The 19,554-nt window shown below is 42.3% G+C and overlaps 1 protein-coding gene across 1 annotated transcript; it reads right to left on the bottom strand.

Moving 5' to 3' along the window:
* Positions 1–8,750: 8,750 nt before the first annotated feature.
* On the bottom strand, positions 8,751–19,292 carry LOC308389753 (phospholipase A and acyltransferase 3-like). The gene is made up of 4 exons (XM_080871279.1): positions 19,177–19,292; positions 18,751–18,859; positions 18,380–18,657; positions 8,751–9,027 (listed from the first exon to the last, which is right to left on the bottom strand). The coding sequence occupies exons 1-4, from the start codon at positions 19,189–19,191 to the stop codon at positions 8,905–8,907; spliced, it is 525 nt and encodes a 174-aa protein (XP_080727405.1). The 5' UTR covers positions 19,192–19,292; the 3' UTR covers positions 8,751–8,904.
* Between the last annotated feature and the right edge of the window lie 262 nt (positions 19,293–19,554).

The following is a 19,554-nucleotide window of genomic DNA, read 5'->3' as shown; positions in this document are numbered from 1 at the left end:
TTCCTCCCTCCTTTGGTTTTTTCTTTTTTTTGCCCCCTTCTGCCAGCTCCAGCTCTGCTCTGCCTTCTGCCTCAACATGATGTGTAGAACTGAGTAAAGAAGTCAGGTGAAAAGGCTGAAAGGAAGTGCAGCTAATGCATGAAACAAGCCACTATTGCATAAGTTAAAAAGTAGCTATAGCTGAGAGAAAAATACTGAGAACCTGCCATAAAATGAGACACTGAGCGACTGGTGGTCTGTGTGTTGATCACCATTCTGTTTAACATTCGCTGCAAGCAATCAGTGTGGAAAAAACACCCCTTTCATTCTCTTTGACTCAGAGGCCTAATGGCTTTTTTAGTAATGGCTTTGTGTCTTCAGTGGCACAAACATCATTAACCCGGGCCATTGTTATTCTAATCTCTCTCTGTCAGTGGTCTGAGAGGCAGAGCCCCTGTCCTGCTGAAACAGTTTCCTCATTGTGAACCTGGCGAATGGGGGTAGATAGAGGTATTTTAGCTGCTGCCACCTGAGTGTGCATCAGCAGCCAGGAAGCCGTACATTTAGGGTGGTCCAATCCACCATCTCCCAACCGCGTCCTTCTGGCTCTCGTCTTTATGTGGTCCTAATTCTAGCTCCCCATCCTGCCTCCCTCCAGCCCCCTTTCCCCCTTCTCTCCACACAGCCTCTCTCACAAAAAGCCCCTCACACGATGAACAAAGTTTCACTGGCCCTCATTTGTTGACTTATCTGGCATGGCAGCAGTTTGCCTTTTGAAAAAAAAGGAGAAAAAAAACTTGTCCGGCTAGTTTTTGGGAGGTGGTGGACTGTTGTCGCTTAGTCGGACACAGAGGAAGACCTTCTGCCGCCTCTTCCATGACTTCAGCAGGTGCAGAGACAAACCTCAATGACATCTTTGTATCGGATGGAAGATTTCGGGTCGTTTTTAATGGCTCTCCTGGCCCAAGCCACGTCCTCCACGTTTGCCTTTGTGGAAACTGAACGTGAGACATTAGCAGTGACAGAACCCAGAGGGGGCAACCATATATCCTCAAGTGACACAGACACCAAAGGTAGTTGATTTTTGGCCTCTGTGGCTGCCTGTCACGCTGCATTTATCACCAACTGCTCTTTACTGGCTGTACTTATTCATGTTGGTTCAGTGCTGCCTCCAAGCCTAGTGTACAATAGAAACTCACAATAAGTCCCTGTCACAGGCTGGGTCTCCGACCCAGCACTTTGAGCTTTCTTTGTATTGTTCTCATTTTTTGAGATGTTGTTAGTTTTGTGTTATTTCCTATTTGCCTTTAGTTTAGGCAGTTATTGTTCCTGGGTTTTCTATGTTTTGGGGTTTTCTATTTATTTCATCACGTATTAGGTCTGTTAAGTTGTGTTGTCATTTCCTGTTTTATTCTGACAATGTCATGTGTTCTTTGTTCATTGTATTTAGCTTTCCTCTCCTGGTCCTGTCATTAGGTTTATGTCTGTCAGCTGTTTTCCCCCATGTGTCGCCACTTCCCCTGATCACCTCATGTCTGTATTTAAGCCTTTTGTTTTCTTCATGCCATTGTCAGTTCGTCTGTTTATTCTCACCAGAATCATGGTCATAGTCATAGCCTGTTTATTTTCCACCTCGGTCATAGTTATAGTTTTTGGTCTTAGTACCTTTAGTGTTTTGTTTCTTAGTGTTTTGTCAGTTCAGTGTTTTGTTTCTTAGTGTTTTGCCTGTTTGCTTTGGTCTCTTGGTTTATTTCCTGCCGTCATCGCAATAAAGGTTCACTTTTCTGTTAATCATTACTATCCCTCGTCATCATCTGCTTTTGGGTCCTGCTTCCGCACACATCGGCGCACCCCGCCGTGACAGTCCCTTTTCAGTCCATTAGGCTCCAGGATAAAGCATCTCTGAACTCATTTATCTTACTATTAACCAGGGAAGACCTATTATTGATGTAAAGAAAAAACCCATTACTGAACCATTGTTGGCTTTAAGTTTACTGCATCCCAGATCATCACAGGTAAACATTCAAGCTGTGCAGTCGGGCAGTTGTATGGTGGAAACGGCAACAAAGTGATTTCCGTTGCTGGCAGTTCTTAGAAAAGTACCCCAGATTTATGTCCACTGGGAGTTATCCAGAGCTCTGCATCCACCTCTAACCACATGTTGCTATCAGATGTGACTATTCCATGATGTAATTCTCTCTGTTTGCTTATTTAAATGCAGTTTATCCCCCCCGGTGCTTGGAGTTTGTACATTATTGTGCCCACAAAAACATTTTCATATTTATGGCCAGGGTAAACTTGAAACAAGCCAGTTCATACAAACTATCTATTCACATTTCCGAGTGTTTATAGCTGCAGTTTATAACACCAAATTCAAAGGAAACCTAACAGCCTCCAGCTACAGGAGGGGGCACGATGTGTCGTACGTATGGTGGGAACAGTTCAAACTTCTAAGTGGGGAAAAAGAGGAAGCATGTTCACCCCCTGCTTAATATCTCAGCTGTGTGCACTTAATCATTTGCTATATGAGGTAAGGTTTAGTCAGGTCACAAGTTACTGCGGTTACTGAGATCAGATGATTTGAGGAGGAAGTTAAGATGTTGAACTTTGATCTTTACCAAATGTTTGTTGTCTGTAGGAGTAGGTATCAATGTGCAACGCTCATACATTATTAAAGGTACAGTGTGGAAAATCTCACCACTAGATGTCAGTAGATTGCAGTAATTCTGACTTGATTTGTTCAGGATATCCTGCACTTTTCTATTTTCTTTCTTTCTTTCTGAAGTGGATCTAACATTGCTGGACTCGGACAATTAGCAAATAACATCTCGTACTATGTGAGTATATAATCAAGCTGTTTATCAGAGGGGAAAGTGTGATTTTTAGGACACTTGAGCTAACGTAACCTAGCATGAAGTTAGATCATTAAACTGCAGGAATGTCTTAGAGACATAAAGACCTGGATGACCTCTAATTTTCTGCTTCTAAATTCAGATCAAACTGAGGTTATTGTACTCGGCCCTGAAAATCTTAGTAATATGGTATCTAACCAGATTCTTACTCTGGATGGCATTACCTTGGCCTCCAGTAACACTGTGAGGAATCTTGGAGTGATTTTTGACCAGGACATGTCCTTCAATGCACATATTAAACAAATATGTAGGAATGCTTTCTTCCATTTGTGCAATATGTATAAAATTAGAAATATCCTGTCTCAGAGTGAAGCTGGAAAAACTAGTTCATGCATTTATTACTTCCAGGCTGGACTACTGTAATTCATTATTATCAGGATGTCCTAAAAACTCCATGAAAAGCCTTCAGCTAATCCAAGATGCTGCAGCAAGAGTACTGACAGGGACTAGAAAGAGAGAGCAGATTTCTCCTGTATTGGCTTCTCTTGATGGCTTCCTGTTAAACCCGGAATTGAATTCAAAATCCTGCTTCTCACATACAAGGTTTTGAATAATCAGGCCCCATCTTATCTTAATGACCTTATAGTACTATATCACCCCCATTAGAGCACTTTTCTCTCGCTCTGCAGGCCTACTTATTGCTCCTAGAGTATTTAAAAGTAGAATGGGAGACAGAGCCTTCAGTTTTCAGGCCCCTCTTCTGTGGAACCAGCTTCCAGTTTGGATTTAAGAGACAGACACTATCTCTACTTTTAAGATTAGGCTTAAAAGAAACCCCGACTATTATGACAAGCTACTCTAAATATGTTACAAATTATCTCCACTACATAAAAACATACTTAAGAATAACAAAAATTTTTTTTGTTATTCATTAAATCTTTGTTGTTTAAAACTATTTTGGAGCCGTGGGAGTGGCCATTTTTTTTCTGGCACTATGACATGTATTGGTTGTCGTCAGTATAGGCGCTTTCGTTCAGCTAACCTGTTTTGTTGTTTTGCAGTGTAGCAATGGTGTTAATTAACTTGCCTATTAGTAACCTGGTTACGACTTAGTAGACCAGCACTATACTGGTCATGGAGACTAACAAGGGCTGCCCAAAGAACATCTGGATTAAGACATATGGCTTCAAAGTTTTGGTGCACTGTGTTGCATGGAGAATTGTAATTTTTCATAATTTCACTGTATAATAAAAAATAGAATTCTATTAGTGTTTTTATCATGCGCTTATGCGTTACCATGGGTAGCTGCTGCCATAAAATTGAGCTCTTTACAACAAACACTCTCAGTAGCTGCATAGACACCAGTAGTTTTCCCTCACTCTCGCGTCCTCGTGTGACGGATTGTTTTCATCTTCATCTAAACTAAGTACTGGTTGACTATTTTATCCTCTCCCTCGGTTTGCTCTGGTTCAAACGGGAAAAGTCGAACAGAAGCCATTTCCAGTGCGCTGCTAATTGTGAACCCGATGCGGTGCAACCATGTGACGTCACTACCCAGAGTGCATTGAGAAGAAAATAACAAAGGCGGCCTACTGGTAAATCGGTTTTATATAAAATGTAAAAGGAAAACATTTTGCGTATTTTCTACATATTTTGAGTCTGAAGGTGCAGACATTAATTCAAATTTCCCTCCAGAGCCCGTGAACACCTATGAGCTCTGTGTTCAAGATGGCAGGACAACATGGCAACTTCCAACAATCTGTTCCTGTGTATTTTTCATGAATTCATTCTAAGTTTATGAGAATGTTTTCTATTAGCTTGTAAACGTCACTTACATTTCACTGACAGCAGCCCAAACCACTGTGGCTAAAATTAAAAGGCAAAGAGCTCTGGAGAGTGTAAAGAAAAGTGAACAAATGTACTATAAAGTGCATTTCTTAGCTAAATTAACTGTGAAAAAAATATTTATTCATGATCAAATATCGATTTATCGGCCCTGGATTAGACGGATGGATCAATGAATGGATACCATCTAATTAGTGATCATGTTTGAGGCTGTGACTCACCATCTCTCTGTAATCATGCATATTATTGGCATGTCTTTTCTATCATTCACAGAGTGAAAATGCTGCACATTTGTTATGCATGGTGATTCTGAGCCTCACGATCAGCCACCATTAACCGTTCCATCAGACTCCCAAAGCGTGGACGGTGTGAGGCTTTATTATTGCTGGATTCTGTCCCATGACCAGAGTGTTTGCAGACTGCAGTGGATTTCATGGAGCTCACAAACGGTGACCTCAAACAATGTGGGGTTCTGTAGTAGGGTTGCCAACCGTCCCTTAAAAAACGGAATCGTCCCGTATTTAGAAACAAAAGTACACGTCCCGTATTGAGCTAATAAGGGACGCACTTTGTCCCGTAATACAGTGAGAATCAAAAGTAGTCTATAACTTTTAATGGAATTAACACTTTGTTTGAAAACATAATTCCCAGCCCCTCTCCTGCTTTGTGACCAATGAGCTGACAGCACACTTATGACAATTCGAGTATGACAAGTCAGATTACCGCTCATCTCATTGGTTGAGGAAAGGTCGCTTACGGAGAAAATACCGGAAGACAACCGATGACCACAACAACAAGCATGGCCAACAGGGAAACAAACGCCGACACTGCGGTGCAAGTCTCGGACGGCACACTGTGCGTCCATAAAATGAAGGTTATAACAGAAAATCTGTCGCTCGCTCTCTCTGTCTTTCACTCACACACACACACCACCACATCAACTTTGCTAAATTGCTAATGAAAAACATTGATCAGGCAGCTGTGATTAACCCTCCTGCCATCCTTTAAAAAACTCACACCCATCACCCTAGGGACCATTCTCAGCCACGCCATAAAAAGACCATATATCCATATTTTATTCCACTTTAAATTAGCCAACCTTGTAAAACTACTTCTCCCTGAAATATTCATGTAAAGTTTTAATTATATTTTCGTTGTTTTAACCCTTCAAATCCCAGTGTTATTACATGAGCGCCCTGTGTTATAAGCCCCAAAAACCAAAAAACGAAACTAAATATTTCCACAAAAAACCAGTTGAAGTAATATGTGATTGTCATTAAAAGTAGGCCTTTAGATGGACCAAAGATTGGCACCAACATACATTTTGACCTGCCATTATTTTTTTTGCATTTTTTTTGCAATTTAAAAATTAAAACTTCAAGGCCCTGAGTCTTCATTGACATCCAAGAAAAGAAGAAAAAATAAAATCATATGATGATAATTTGGGGTTGAAAAATAGCGTTTATAATGGAAGTCAATGGGCAGAAAATGGTCCCCAGGGTGATGGGTGTGGGGATTTCTGCTGCTCAGCCATTTTAGGCTGATTTAAGGAATTCACACTGGAATATTAACATTGACAGGTAAAAACTATCCTGTGGCAAGTTTGGTTATATTCCACTGAACACAGTGGAAATGGCAGCCATTTAACACATAGCAGTGGCACAAAAAGGTCCCAAGAAGGCAGGAAGGTTAAGCAGCATGTAGATCCAACTATTTTCACGGTTGTTGTGGTCGTGATAATTTTGTGATGCCACATCGAAAAGGCTCGGATGAGCTTTCCAAAGTTCTACAAGTTGTGCCTCCATCGCTTGTGTCCAGATCACACGCTGCACAGCTGTGCTGCTCCATCTTTTTCACCGACGTTTACGTGTTTGCGCGTGAGCAGCTGCGGTGACACCCTCACGAGCGATTGATGATCGGGAGCTGGTCGTGAGGTGTTAATCGCTTCTCGTTACCCCACGTATACTACACGACGCACGATGAAGGCCAAAATCGGGCTGATCACCAAATCGGTCGCACGACTCAAAAATCGGCTCAAAATGGGCCAAAAATCGCACAGTGTGAGCCCAGCATTAGAGCAGCAATGTTTGTTCGCTCAGAGAAAGAAAAAAAAAGGCTGCAAAAGTACAGGGAAGAATGGGAAAAGGAAAACACCTGGCTGGAAAAGTGCACTATAAAGCGCACTGCACTGTGTGCTGGCGCACTTTTTCCATAGGCATGCTTCTATTGGTGGGCACATGAAGAACATGAGGGGCGTGAAAGCTCGGGGAACCCTTTACCAATTTTTTGTCCGCCAGGCCACGGCAGAAGCAGATATGGTATGTAAACACTGGTTTGTTTTTTTTAAACCCTCTGGTTAAGGTTAATATGGGCATGTGCAGTGAATATCAGGGCTATGTGGCCAGAAGTGTGATAATATAACTTATTTTGTGTAATAAACAAATGCAAGGATAGATGATTACAACAAATAGATGACTAATACATAAAAGTAATACATAGATGAATAATGATGATGAGTTAAGATGCGTAATCATGGGAACAAGTGGGTTTACAAACAGGAGCAGCTGATTAGCTTTAGAAAAGCTGAAATAATACCTCAACTGAAGCCAACTGTACTAAATGCACTAAATGTGCACTGTTACAAGAATATTTTTCGTTCTATTGCTTTCTATTAATTTATATAATTTTAAGTTAAGCAGGACAGAGTTCTTTTAAAGAAAGATTTACTTATATTCTCAAAAGTTAAGCATGACAGGCTTCTGTTTAAGAAAGAGACCTGTTTTACTGTGTTAATGTTGTCATTGTGAGCTAAAAATAAATGGCTAAATGATCATTTGTTTCCCATATGGTCATATCACAAAGAATATGCATCTGCTTAAATCAAGTTCAAGTCAAATGGTTAAAAAATAATTTCACACACAAAAAAAAGAGCTACCACACTGGGAAGGGTGAAGACAACTGGGTTGCCCGGCCCTGGCCACGAGGTGTCCCTTATTTATTTTTCAGGGAGTTGGCAACCCTATTCTGTAGTGATTCTGGGGCCTAAGCAAGCCCAGCTGCACCCACCTGCTAATCCGATTGTTCAGTCTGACGTCACTAGCCGTGTCTGGGCCTAAACTCCGCTGCAGGTCCATATATCAAACTATCACTATGGCATTACTGAGAGTTGAAAAACTGTCTAAAGTCTTTCATCTTTAATAAAATGATCAGCGTTCTGCTCTACCAGGTGTAACAATTGAGTTTAACATCCAGGCATCCATGAAAGCGGAATTTATGACATTTAACGGAGTTAGAAGTTAGCAGGGAGTTAGCTCGCTAGCTTCTATCTAAATACAATATAGCATGTCCTGACTGCGGGGTTTTGGAAACAAATTAAAACGTACAGCTCTGCTATCACTTCCAGCATAAATGAAGACAGAAAACTAAACAGCAGTGACGTTTGTAGGGTTACTGAAGTTTGGCTAGCTGGTATATAATGATGTGCTACGTGACCGCTAGCGACACAGCTATGTTAGCATAATATAAACAAGCTAACTTTTTTTCCACTCGATAAAAGTTAACATGAGTGTTCTCGGTGGTCAGGAACAAATGTAATCGCATGGCAGGATGCTGTAAAAGGACCAAACTTCAGCCAGGAGAACAACTGAGATAATCCATCCACAATACGAGGTTAGTCATTCATATACTGCTGCATGGGCTGGGCTGTAGCTACATCCTAAGGTTTTAAAAACTGAGCTTAAATAAATGATTAGTGGTAATAAAAGCCGAGGGAGGTCAACAGGGATCACTGACTGTTTTAGGAGCTTTTTGAGATCAAAAATAAGAAAATACATAACATTAAACATGTTAACAACACAAAAGCCATATTAAACGCAGACTACTTTAGACCCGGAAGTAGGATTCGTCGCGTCATCACTGAACAACCGGATAGCTTTACTGGCCTGGCCCGGTGCTCTGACCTCCTACATTGCAAAAAAACATCCAAAGCATTAGATTGTATATTTGTCTGTACGGTGATATGGTCAAAAAGCCTAATTTCAAATTTCCAAATCTTTATTTAGAATTTAGGCAGTACAAATTTAAGCGTTCTAAAATCACCCACAATTCCAAAAATATCTTCAATCCTAGAAATCCTCACTGTGATTAACTTATTGTTTCTGCTGACCTTGTTACACCAACAAACTATTTCCTTCCTTTTTACTGATATTAATGATATCAGTCACTGCAATCACCTATAATTTCTTCTTCTTTTGTTTTCGTCCGTGTTGAAGGAGGAAAACAGCGCGGCACCCAAAATTGCAGCGGCTACACCTGCCACCGCGACGCCTCCAATCACAGCTGCTGTTTGAACCTATGGAAAAAAACACAATAAAGAGAAAAGCAGTTGTGCTGGTTGTTGGAGGGAAAGCAGTTATTGCATTGTTGTTGAGGTTGTATTTCAGTGCTGACTTCCACAAGGCTGCAATAATAGACAGTAAAAACAAAATAAAAAATAATGACCATGTTTATGTGATACCCACTAATGTGTGATCACATTTATGTGAATTAATTTAAGTAATTTCACTTTCAATGTAAGTGATATTTCCATTTGGAAATGCCCTAAATAACTACAGTAATTGTAACAGGAAACTTGGTAACTACCCTGGGATATTTGTAGTGGACGCTTCATTTTTATACCAATAGGTGGCAGTGTGAGACCATGGTTTGGCCTGTTGTTAGCAGCCTGAAGCGCATGCTCCGCGCTGTTTTCTCATAATGGCGGAGTATTCAGGAAACGGCAAGCCACGTCTCCCTGTCTGATCATTTCTTTCCTGTTTACAGGTTCGTATCGTGCCCAAAATAGAATATAATAGCAATCACATCCATTATATAGCATAGACTAACCATTACGGTTGGAAAGTGAAAGCGTACAACATTGTGTAGTACAGTAAATTACACTTTTGTAAGTATTTGTTTACGGCTTTAGCAGCATGCTAAGGTTAGCATGTTAGTTTGGGTCGCACACCTCCTATGCTCTGTGATGTTAGTGATCGGCTCCACCGTTATCCTGTATTGTTTTAGTATCTTGTTTCTGCCATAAAGTGTTTCCGTGAATTCAGTGCACATGTCAAGATGGTGCTGATTATACCATTCTTTCAAGCTATTTGAGATTTATAGATTTGTCTTGTTGGAATTCATTTTGAACCAAGTCTTACAAGAAAATTGGTCATGTTTATAACATTGGAATGTGTTATGGAGAATGTGTGTGTGAGCTATGTTAAGAATAAGTAAATACACAGTTGTAATACTGTAAAAGTAATGAAAGGAGTGCATAATTGTGAATTTGAATAAATAATGGCGGAGTATTCAGGAAACGGCAAGCCACGTCTCCCTGTCTGATCATTTCTTTCCTGTTTACAGGACACATATATAGCTGTCTACAGGTGCTGCCACCCGGTACCTGTAACAGTTTTCTGGGGGCTCGTCCGGGATCAGTCCTGCCTTTGAGGCTGGGAGCTGATCCAGTAATACCGGTACTTTGGGCCAAGAGTGGCAAGAAAACACCGACAAGTCCAGTCTGCTGGTTGTTACCTACACCTGCTGCTGCCTGATGGAGAATAGATGCTACTGATTGTGCAGGAAATGCATTGGCCATGTGTCACAACTAGCGCAATGGACAAGTAGTAAGGAAAAAAAGATAAATAAGGACTGCTTGGTGCTGCTTGGTGCTGCTTGGTGCTCGGACCATCGCCCATCAAGGCAAAAACTGTACGAAAGCTGACATTGTGTGACCCACTGCAAGGGATAGGGAAGCAACCATGGCGGAAGGTGAGAGGAGGAGCTTGGTGTGGGCCATCAAGAAAGACCTTCTCACCCTCTCTGCTGATGAACTGTTCCAGATTGCCAAGTCTCTGGGTCCAGTGCCAGGAGTGGATCAGTCTTGCCTTAAGTCAGGGGATGAAGACAGCTGCTTCGAGTACATCAGTGGTTTCATGTGCAGTAAGGCTTTATTAGAGTCAGAAGATCAGGGCATGTCACACTTATTGTCACTGAAAGATGTTGTTGATGCTGTTACCCAGGGTCATGTTTCTGATTTGCAGATACAGGCTGCCACTGGTAATGATTCATGTGATCTATGTCCAAATGCTCAGCCTCATGATGTCAGTGTTGAAATGAGTCCAACTAATGCAATGTTTTTAGAAGATGGTCATAATAGTGGTACAGAAGTAACTGACAGTGTGACCCAGAATACCAGCTCTACTGCTGTTTCCCAACGTGATATAGAACTACAAAAAATACTCTTCAGTTACGAAGAGCTCTCTAAGAAAATTAAGCAGTACATGCCCACATCAGGTTCTCAACTCACCTCTCAGACACCATCACAGGCTCATTGTAGAAGCACACCACACAATGACAGCTTAGTTGAAACTCAAGCACCCATGAGACATGACAAGGTGGTGTCCCTAAGAGACTTGTCTTACCTCCATCGCAGGGAGTTTAAGATTCACGGGGGCCAGATTGGAGACCAGGGATCAGACATCAGTTATAACAGCATCTGCCGCCAGATTGAAGAGGGTCTCAAAGAACAGTTTAATGATGCCGAAATTGTGAGGGCTGTCATGAGAGTTATCAAACCTGGTAATTTCAAAGACATGCTAATGAACAAGGATGAACTGACAGTAGAGGAGCTTAAAGACTTCCTCCATTCTCACCTTGGTGAGCAAAACAACACAGAACTCTTCCAGGAACTCATGTGCACCAAACAAAGTGACAGTGAGACACCACAACAGTTTCTGTATCGAGTCATAGGTCTCAAACAAAAGATCTTGCTCACCTCGAAGCATACCAACTCAGATGTAAAGTACTCAGCCAGTACAGTTCAGGATGTATTTCTTCATACTGTGTATCAAGGACTGGGCCACAAACATAGTGACATTCGTAGAGAGTTAAAGCCACTCCTTGCAGATGCCAATGTCACAGATGAGACTATCCTTAAACAAATGAAGAAAGTAATGAGTGATGAAAGTGAAAGACAGCGTCGTCTAGGATCAGTCACCCGTCAGAGAAACACCAATGTGCACAGCACACAAGTTGAGATTAACGGTATGCAGTGTCCTGTATTGAAAGAGGAAAATGCAGGAAAAAGACCTAAGGTGGATATGATCCAGCAGCTGTCAGAGAAAGTCGAAAAACTTGCAAGCATTGTTGAACAAATGACACAGTCACTACAAATAACAGCTGAACAGAGCAGCCAGTACAAGAAAATCAAAACCGATCACCACAGAGAAAGAAAGTATGGCTGTGAAAAGTGCATAGAACAAGACCGCCCCGACTGTCCCCACTGTTTTCACTGTGGTGAGGAAGGCCACCGCGCAGTTGGCTGCATGAAGAAAACAATACGTCAGGGAAACGGGAGCCGGTCCCTGTCACGGGACAAACAGTGACCGTGTCCCACTCTCCGTCCCAATCTGACCTATGTAGTACTAGTGAGACTGTTGCTGTAAGTTTGGCAAAGTGTGACGCTGACACCAAACATAATGTAGTGCCAACCCAGAGACAGAATAACCAAGAAAATAAATCTGCTATACTTCTTGGCAGTTCACCCAACAGTAAAAGTGAAAAATTAGCCAAACTAATTGGAAAAAAAGCGCTCACCCAGTGCCATCTAAATGGTTTAGCAGTTAGTGCTTTGTTGGACACGGGAGCTCAAGTGAGCATGATTGACAGAGAGTGGAAAAATAAGTATCTACCAGATACACCTGTAAGGTCACTTGATGAAGTCATTGATAATGAAGAAGAGTTAAAAGTCCGTGCTGTGAATGGTGACACTCTCCCATTTGATGGCTGGGTGCCAATCACAGTTAATTTGAGAGGGAATGAAGACCCTAATTTGTCAATAACTGTGCCTTTTCTTGTAAGCAGTTTTGTTTTGGAGAGACCGCTGCTGGGTTTCAATGTGATGGAGGAACTTGTGCAGGAACAACCAGGACGGTTCATGGCAACTCTCGTCACCCTGCTTTGCAATGCCATGTCAATACCAACAGAAAAGGCAGAGCTCCTGGTAAACCTCATCAAGGCTGATGAAGCCCCTGCACAATGTGGACGCCTGCGGACTGGCAGGTATGACACCCTTATTCCAGCGGGTCAGGTGATTTGGGTTAAGTGTCCAGTCTCACCTGCCATGAACCTGTCCGAATCTGTTTTCCTCTTTGAGCCTGATGATAACAACACACAGCTTGCTGAGCTAGATGTCTGTGAAGGACTGCTTGAAGTGCAAAGCACCAAGAGGCCCTTTGTAGAGGTACCTGTGGGCAACAACACAAAACATAACATCACACTACCAAGGAAAACAGCCCTTGGCAGTATTCAGTCTGTTGAGAAGGTGATTACAATGGACTCACTAGGAGAATCTAAGCCCACAGTGACAGCCAATAGTGCCACCTCTACATCTACTCATACCAACTTACCCCTATGGCAGCCTCCTGTCGACATCAGCCATCTTAATGAGGAACAACAGGCAAAAGTTAACAAAATGCTTTGCGAGGAAGCTGGGGCTTTTGCTCGTGACAGTAGTGATATAGGATGCATACCCAGTTTGCAAATGGCAATCAACTTGAAAGATGATATCCCTGTTCAGAAAACCTACTCATCCATCCCTAAGCCACTTTTTAAAGAGGTTAAAGAGTACATACAAGAACTTTTGGTAAAAGGCTGGATAGTAAAGTCTCAGTCCCCGTACGCCGCCCCAGTCGTCTGTGTCAGAAAGAAAGATGGCAGTTTACGCTTATGCATAGACTATCGCCTTCTGAACAAAAAGACTGTTCCTGATCGACACCCACTGCCCAGGATACAGGATCTGATTGATACTCTGGGTGGGTACTCGTGGTTTAGCATCTTAGACCAAGGAAAAGCTTACCACCAGGGTTTTGTAGCTGAGGGCTCTCGCCACCTCACTGCCTTCATAACACCATGGGGTCTTTATGAATGGGTTCGCATCCCATTTGGTCTCACAAATGCCCCAGCTGCTTTTCAGCGGAGCATGGAAGAGATGCTTGGCTCTCTTAGAGATGAATGTTGCATCCCATACCTCGACGATGTACTTTGCTATGCAAAAACATTTGACGACCATGTTGAGACCCTCCGCAAGGTTCTCCAGGCACTCCAAGAACATGGAGTAAAATTGAGGCCGGAGAAATGTGACCTCTTCAAACAAGAAGTCAGATATGTGGGTCGGCTTGTGTCCGCTGAAGGAGTCAGAATAGACCCGGCAGACCTGGAGGCTGTCAAAACCCTGACATCTAAGACACCTCAAACAGTTGGTGATGTGAGGAAGCTGGCAGGCTTTCTAAGCTACTACCGCTCGTATATCCAGGATTTTTCCCGGATAGCTAAACCAATCTATGAACTCCTTCAGACCAAGCCAGGCAAAACTCAGTGTCCAAAATCTGTGAGAAACAGCAAACACTCACAGCTGTCCTCTCGAGAGCACGTTGAGTGGACTCTAAAACACCAGAGAGCGTTAGAACAGTTGGTAACCCTCCTCACCAACCCCCCTGTTCTGACATATCCTGATTTTAGCCTGCCTTTCACATTGCATACAGATGCATCTGACCAGGGCTTAGGAGCTGTCCTGTATCAGCGTCAACATGGGAAATTGAGAGTAATTGGCTATGGATCTAGGACTCTGACACAAGCAGAACGCAATTACCACCTGCATAGTGGAAAATTAGAGTTCCTTGCGTTGAAATGGGCTGTATGTGAAAAATTCCGTGACTACCTGTACTATGCCCCACACTTCACAGTTTATACAGATAACAACCCCCTAACCTATGTAATGAGTACCGCAAAGTTAAACGCAGTGGGACATAGGTGGGTTGGAGAGCTCTCAGATTTCCGGTTCGACATCAGATACAGGCCAGGAAAGTCAAATGTAGACGCAGACACTCTTTCTCGTCTCCCCTTGGATATAGAAAAATATGAAACTGCTTGTACAGAGGGATTTCCAGATGAGGCAGTGAAGGCAGTCTGGGATGGAAGCCAGGTGGCCAGACAGAAAGATGTTGCTTGGGTAGCCATGCTCAATATCTCTTCTCTGGACCCCCATCAGCAGCCTCATATCAACTCGCTGAGCATCAGCCATGATGATCTAGTTAAAGCTCAAAGAGAGGATCCAGCCATTGGCCAAATCCTCAAGCTGAAACTAGATGGAGCAAAACTGACAGATGAAATACGCAAGATGGTAAGAGGAACTGCCCATAAACTCCTCCACGAGTGGGGTAAATTACATCTTGAAAATGACCTCTTGTATAGATGTACCAGTGACAGAAGACAATTAGTGCTTCCTGCCAAGTACAGGACTTTAGCATTAAGACATTTACATGACACGATGGGTCATGTTGGGACAGACCGAGTGCTACACCTCGCAAGGGACAGATTCTATTGGCCCTTTATGGCTAAGGACATTGAAGCCTATGTGACCCAGAAGTGTCCCTGTATCATGTCCAAGAAACCAGTAACACACGTCAGGGCTCCCATGGGTAGTATAAGATCGGACTACCCTTTAGAACTGGTGTGTATTGACTTTTTGCATTTGGAAGCCAGCCGTGGAGGGTATGAGTATATTCTCGTGGTAATTGACCATTTCACTAGATTTGCTCAAGCATACCCCACAAGGAACAAGAGTGGGAAAACAGCTGCTGAACAGATTTTCCAGGATTTCATACCCAGATTTGGATACCCATCCAAACTACATCACGACCAGGGTCGTGAATTTGAGAATGAACTGTTCAGGACACTACAGAAATTATCTGGTGTCGGACATTCTAGAACATCACCTTACCATCCTCAAAGTAACCCTTCAGAACGTCTCAACAGGACAATACTCCAGATGTTGAGAACATTAACCGAAAAGGAAAAAGTACAGTGGAAAGACCACCTCCCACATCTTGTACATGCGTACAACTGTACTCGACATGAGTCCACCGGCTACTCACCATTCTATCTCCTCTATGGACGACACCCGCATCTACCAGTTGATCTGCTGTTTGGATTGAAGGGGGAGAATGAAACATACTCACCTACAGGATATGCCAAGAAATGGGCCGAACGAATGTCGGAAGCTTATCGGATTGCTAGTGAAAATAGCAAGAAGTCTAGTGCAAGAGGCAAAATAACATATGATAAAAAGGCAAAAGGAGTCATGCTTAAGCCAGGAGACAGAGTTCTGGTCAGAAACCTCAGTGAGCGGGGAGGACCTGGCAAGTTGAGATCATATTGGGAGAGGACTATTTATATAGTAAAAGAGCAGCTAGCAGATAGCCCAGTTTACGTAGTCCATCCTGAAGCTGGAGACCCAAAAAGAACCCGAACATTGCATCGCAATCTGCTGTTACTTGTAAATGACTTACCTGTTCAAGTCACTCCCCCCCTGGCAAAGCCTGCGATTGGAAAGACAACATGCAACAGACGAAGGATGGAAAGATCTGCAGATGCACAAAGACAAACAGACATGTGGGATAACTCTGACAGCGGTTCTGAGAGTGATTGCTCGGGGTACTGGCTAAGAGCACCTGTTGAAAGGACCGTGAGAAGGAACCTGGACCATGAGCAACACCCTGCATCTCAGTCATACCAGACCAAAGAACCTATTAGAGTGACAACAAACACAAAAAATGGACATTCACCTGTGCAGACGATGGAAGACATACTGACTATGCCTGAGCATTCACCATCCGTCAGCATTGAACAATTCGAAGAGGAAACTGGGAGAGAATGCTCACACCTGCCATGTTCTCTGAGAGAGGAGATGGAAGAAATGGAAGTGGGTAGTGACAACCTATCTGAACCCAGAGGGTCTGGTGAGGAGTGTGAAACTCATTCGCAGTCTAACGTACAGGTTCAACCACCGGGACATACTTGTACGGACATTAGAAGATCTACCCGTCACAGGAAGCCACGACAGTTTCTGACTTATGAATCACTGGGTAAACCCTCAGTGCAGTCACATGCGGCAGTTAATCTAGTTGGGGAACGCACAGCACTACAGTTACCTGCCACAACCATACCATCATACACTGTATTTCCATACCCACCATTGGCAATTGTGCCGCCCATGTGTATGTCACAGTCACCAATGTACTGCACCCCAATACCATACTCACCATACCAGTATCACGCATCACTGACCCCATCTGCATACACACCACCCCCACTGCTTGTTTCATAACTAGTTCTTGGACTGATAAGAGTTAATAAGAATTTGAGAAGCAAAAGTTCAAAATGTCATGATTTTGTGAATGTTGGGAGCCATTTTATTTTTGTCAGGGAGTGTGTGATACCCACTAATGTGTGATCACATTTATGTGAATTAATTTAAGTAATTTCACTTTCAATGTAAGTGATATTTCCATTTGGAAATGCCCTAAATAACTACAGTAATTGTAACAGGAAACTTGGTAACTACCCTGGGATATTTGTAGTGGACGCTTCATTTTTATACCAATAGGTGGCAGTGTGAGACCATGGTTTGGCCTGTTGTTAGCAGCCTGAAGCGCATGCTCCGCGCTGTTTTCTCATAATGGCGGAGTATTCAGGAAACGGCAAGCCACGTCTCCCTGTCTGATCATTTCTTTCCTGTTTACAGGTTCGTATCGTGCCCAAAATAGAATATAATAGCAATCACATCCATTATATAGCATAGACTAACCATTACGGTTGGAAAGTGAAAGCGTACAACATTGTGTAGTACAGTAAATTACACTTTTGTAAGTATTTGTTTACGGCTTTAGCAGCATGCTAAGGTTAGCATGTTAGTTTGGGTCGCACACCTCCTATGCTCTGTGATGTTAGTGATCGGCTCCACCGTTATCCTGTATTGTTTTAGTATCTTGTTTCTGCCATAAAGTGTTTCCGTGAATTCAGTGCACATGTCAAGATGGTGCTGATTATACCATTCTTTCAAGCTATTTGAGATTTATAGATTTGTCTTGTTGGAATTCATTTTGAACCAAGTCTTACAAGAAAATTGGTCATGTTTATAACATTGGAATGTGTTATGGAGAATGTGTGTGTGAGCTATGTTAAGAATAAGTAAATACACAGTTGTAATACTGTAAAAGTAATGAAAGGAGTGCATAATTGTGAATTTGAATAAATAATGGCGGAGTATTCAGGAAACGGCAAGCCACGTCTCCCTGTCTGATCATTTCTTTCCTGTTTACAGGACACATATATAGCTGTCTACAGGTGCTGCCACCCGGTACCTGTAACATTTACATTCATTAAAAATTGAGCGGCTGCCATGTTGCATTTTCTGATTGAACACTATGAAAAAGAAGTTTTTTTTTAATGCATCTCAGAGAGCTATTTATGGCAGCGAAGGTGACAAAACGGGTTGACTAAGCAAGCTTTTTTTGGAACTTGCAAATCAGCTAATCTGCCGTTTGATACATAATCAAAATTTATTCAGCACCACATCTGCTTCTAATTATTCATAATAGATTGTGTTACATCTTTGTATCTTTACAATAAATGAGGCGCTTAGATGATAAACACATCCAGCGCAGGTGCAGACAAACACTTTGATAAAATCATTTCTCACTGAAACAGCAATAAAGTGTTACTGTTGCTCTTCACTGTTGGTTTAAGCCATGTTCAGCTTAACACAAGAGAATTTACAACCCATTTGATCTCACAGACTTTTCTTTTAGGTAAAAATCCCTCACCTGTCGGGACTCTGGCTTTCCATAACGTAGCTCTGTGACAAAGTGTTCACAATTCTGAGTAGCGATACAGTAAGGCAGCTCTCGACCGACCATCCTGCAGGCATCCCTCACAATGGCAAGAGGCTCACGAGGACTGTACTCATCATCCAGAAGATTATTGACCTCAAATTCGCTGGAGCCGACAACTTCCCAGATCTTCTGACGCCTCACCTGCGCCTTACCGCTGTCTAGTAACGTCAGCAGTTCACCGAAGGATCCCAACTCACCACCTGGATGTGCTTTTTTTGGAAGAGGAAAAAGGAGGTCAGAGAGACACTAAAGCAACATCTGTGAATTATGTGTTTTGTGCAGGTCAAAAATGTAATACTCACTCGGAGGCAGTAAATGAACAACTTCATTTCCTCCAATGTAAACAGCCCAGTGTTTATATGCCCCCCGAGAGATCTCGATAAGGTCCCCTGGCTTTGGCTCTTTGTCAAACTGAAAATAATGAGAAAAGGCAGCACTCAGTATAAACAGACAAGTGAGCTAGTAAAAGCTGACTAGAGGAAGAACAAAAATCATAACGAGGTGAAAATATGAGTCGCCTAGTAATTTTCAGATATTGTAATAATGTATAATATATCAAAGTTGTTTGAATCTCTTTGCTGTGGCAAAGAAAAAGGTTAGCATAAATTCTGAATTTTCATATATCTAAAAATAATTTAAATTTGATCAAGTAAAAGCACACAACATACCAATGTAGTCACAAAAATGTGGACTTAAGTAATAGTAAAAGCAAGGAGAGGATCACTCACCAGTGTTGGTGCCATGGCTTCACCTCTTCAGTCAGCTGGTGGGCACGACTGGTAGCGAATTTACTCTGACTGGTACTGAAACTTATTAGCTTACATTTCAGATGGAGAAGTGCTAATATGCAAAGACAGATTAGATAAGCGCATTGGTAAATACCACATGGAGGCTACATGGCCTAAATTTGCAAATCATTAACTAGAAAAGCCAATGAGACTGTTGCTGTTAAGCAGCTGCCAAGCAGCGCGCAGTGCGAGAAAGGGTAAGTTTCATTTCTTGTGAACTGTTCATTGGATTGAGCCTTCTACAATAAACCAAAGTTCATTGTAAAGAAGGTGAAAATCTACAGCAACAAGATAAAACACTCCAACATCAGACAGATA

This window comes from Rhamphochromis sp. 'chilingali' (assembly GCF_963969265.1).
Source record: "Rhamphochromis sp. 'chilingali' genome assembly, chromosome: 21".
NCBI classification, from domain to species: domain Eukaryota; kingdom Metazoa; phylum Chordata; class Actinopteri; order Cichliformes; family Cichlidae; genus Rhamphochromis; species Rhamphochromis sp. 'chilingali'.
The sequence above is the reverse complement of the archived record's forward strand: the minus strand, read 5'-3'. Positions and strand labels throughout refer to the sequence as shown.

What these genes read in the sequence shown, in the direction of transcription:
- LOC308389753 (XM_080871279.1), bottom strand. An exon ending in TGTTCATTTACTGCCTCCGA is followed by an intron (nt 18,658 to 18,750) that starts GTGAGTATTACA and finishes TTCCAAAAAAAG; the next exon opens with CACATCCAGGTGGTGAGTTG. An exon ending in GAAAGCCAGAGTCCCGACAG is followed by an intron (nt 9,028 to 18,379) that starts GTGAGGGATTTT and finishes TTTTTTCCATAG; the next exon opens with GTTCAAACAGCAGCTGTGAT.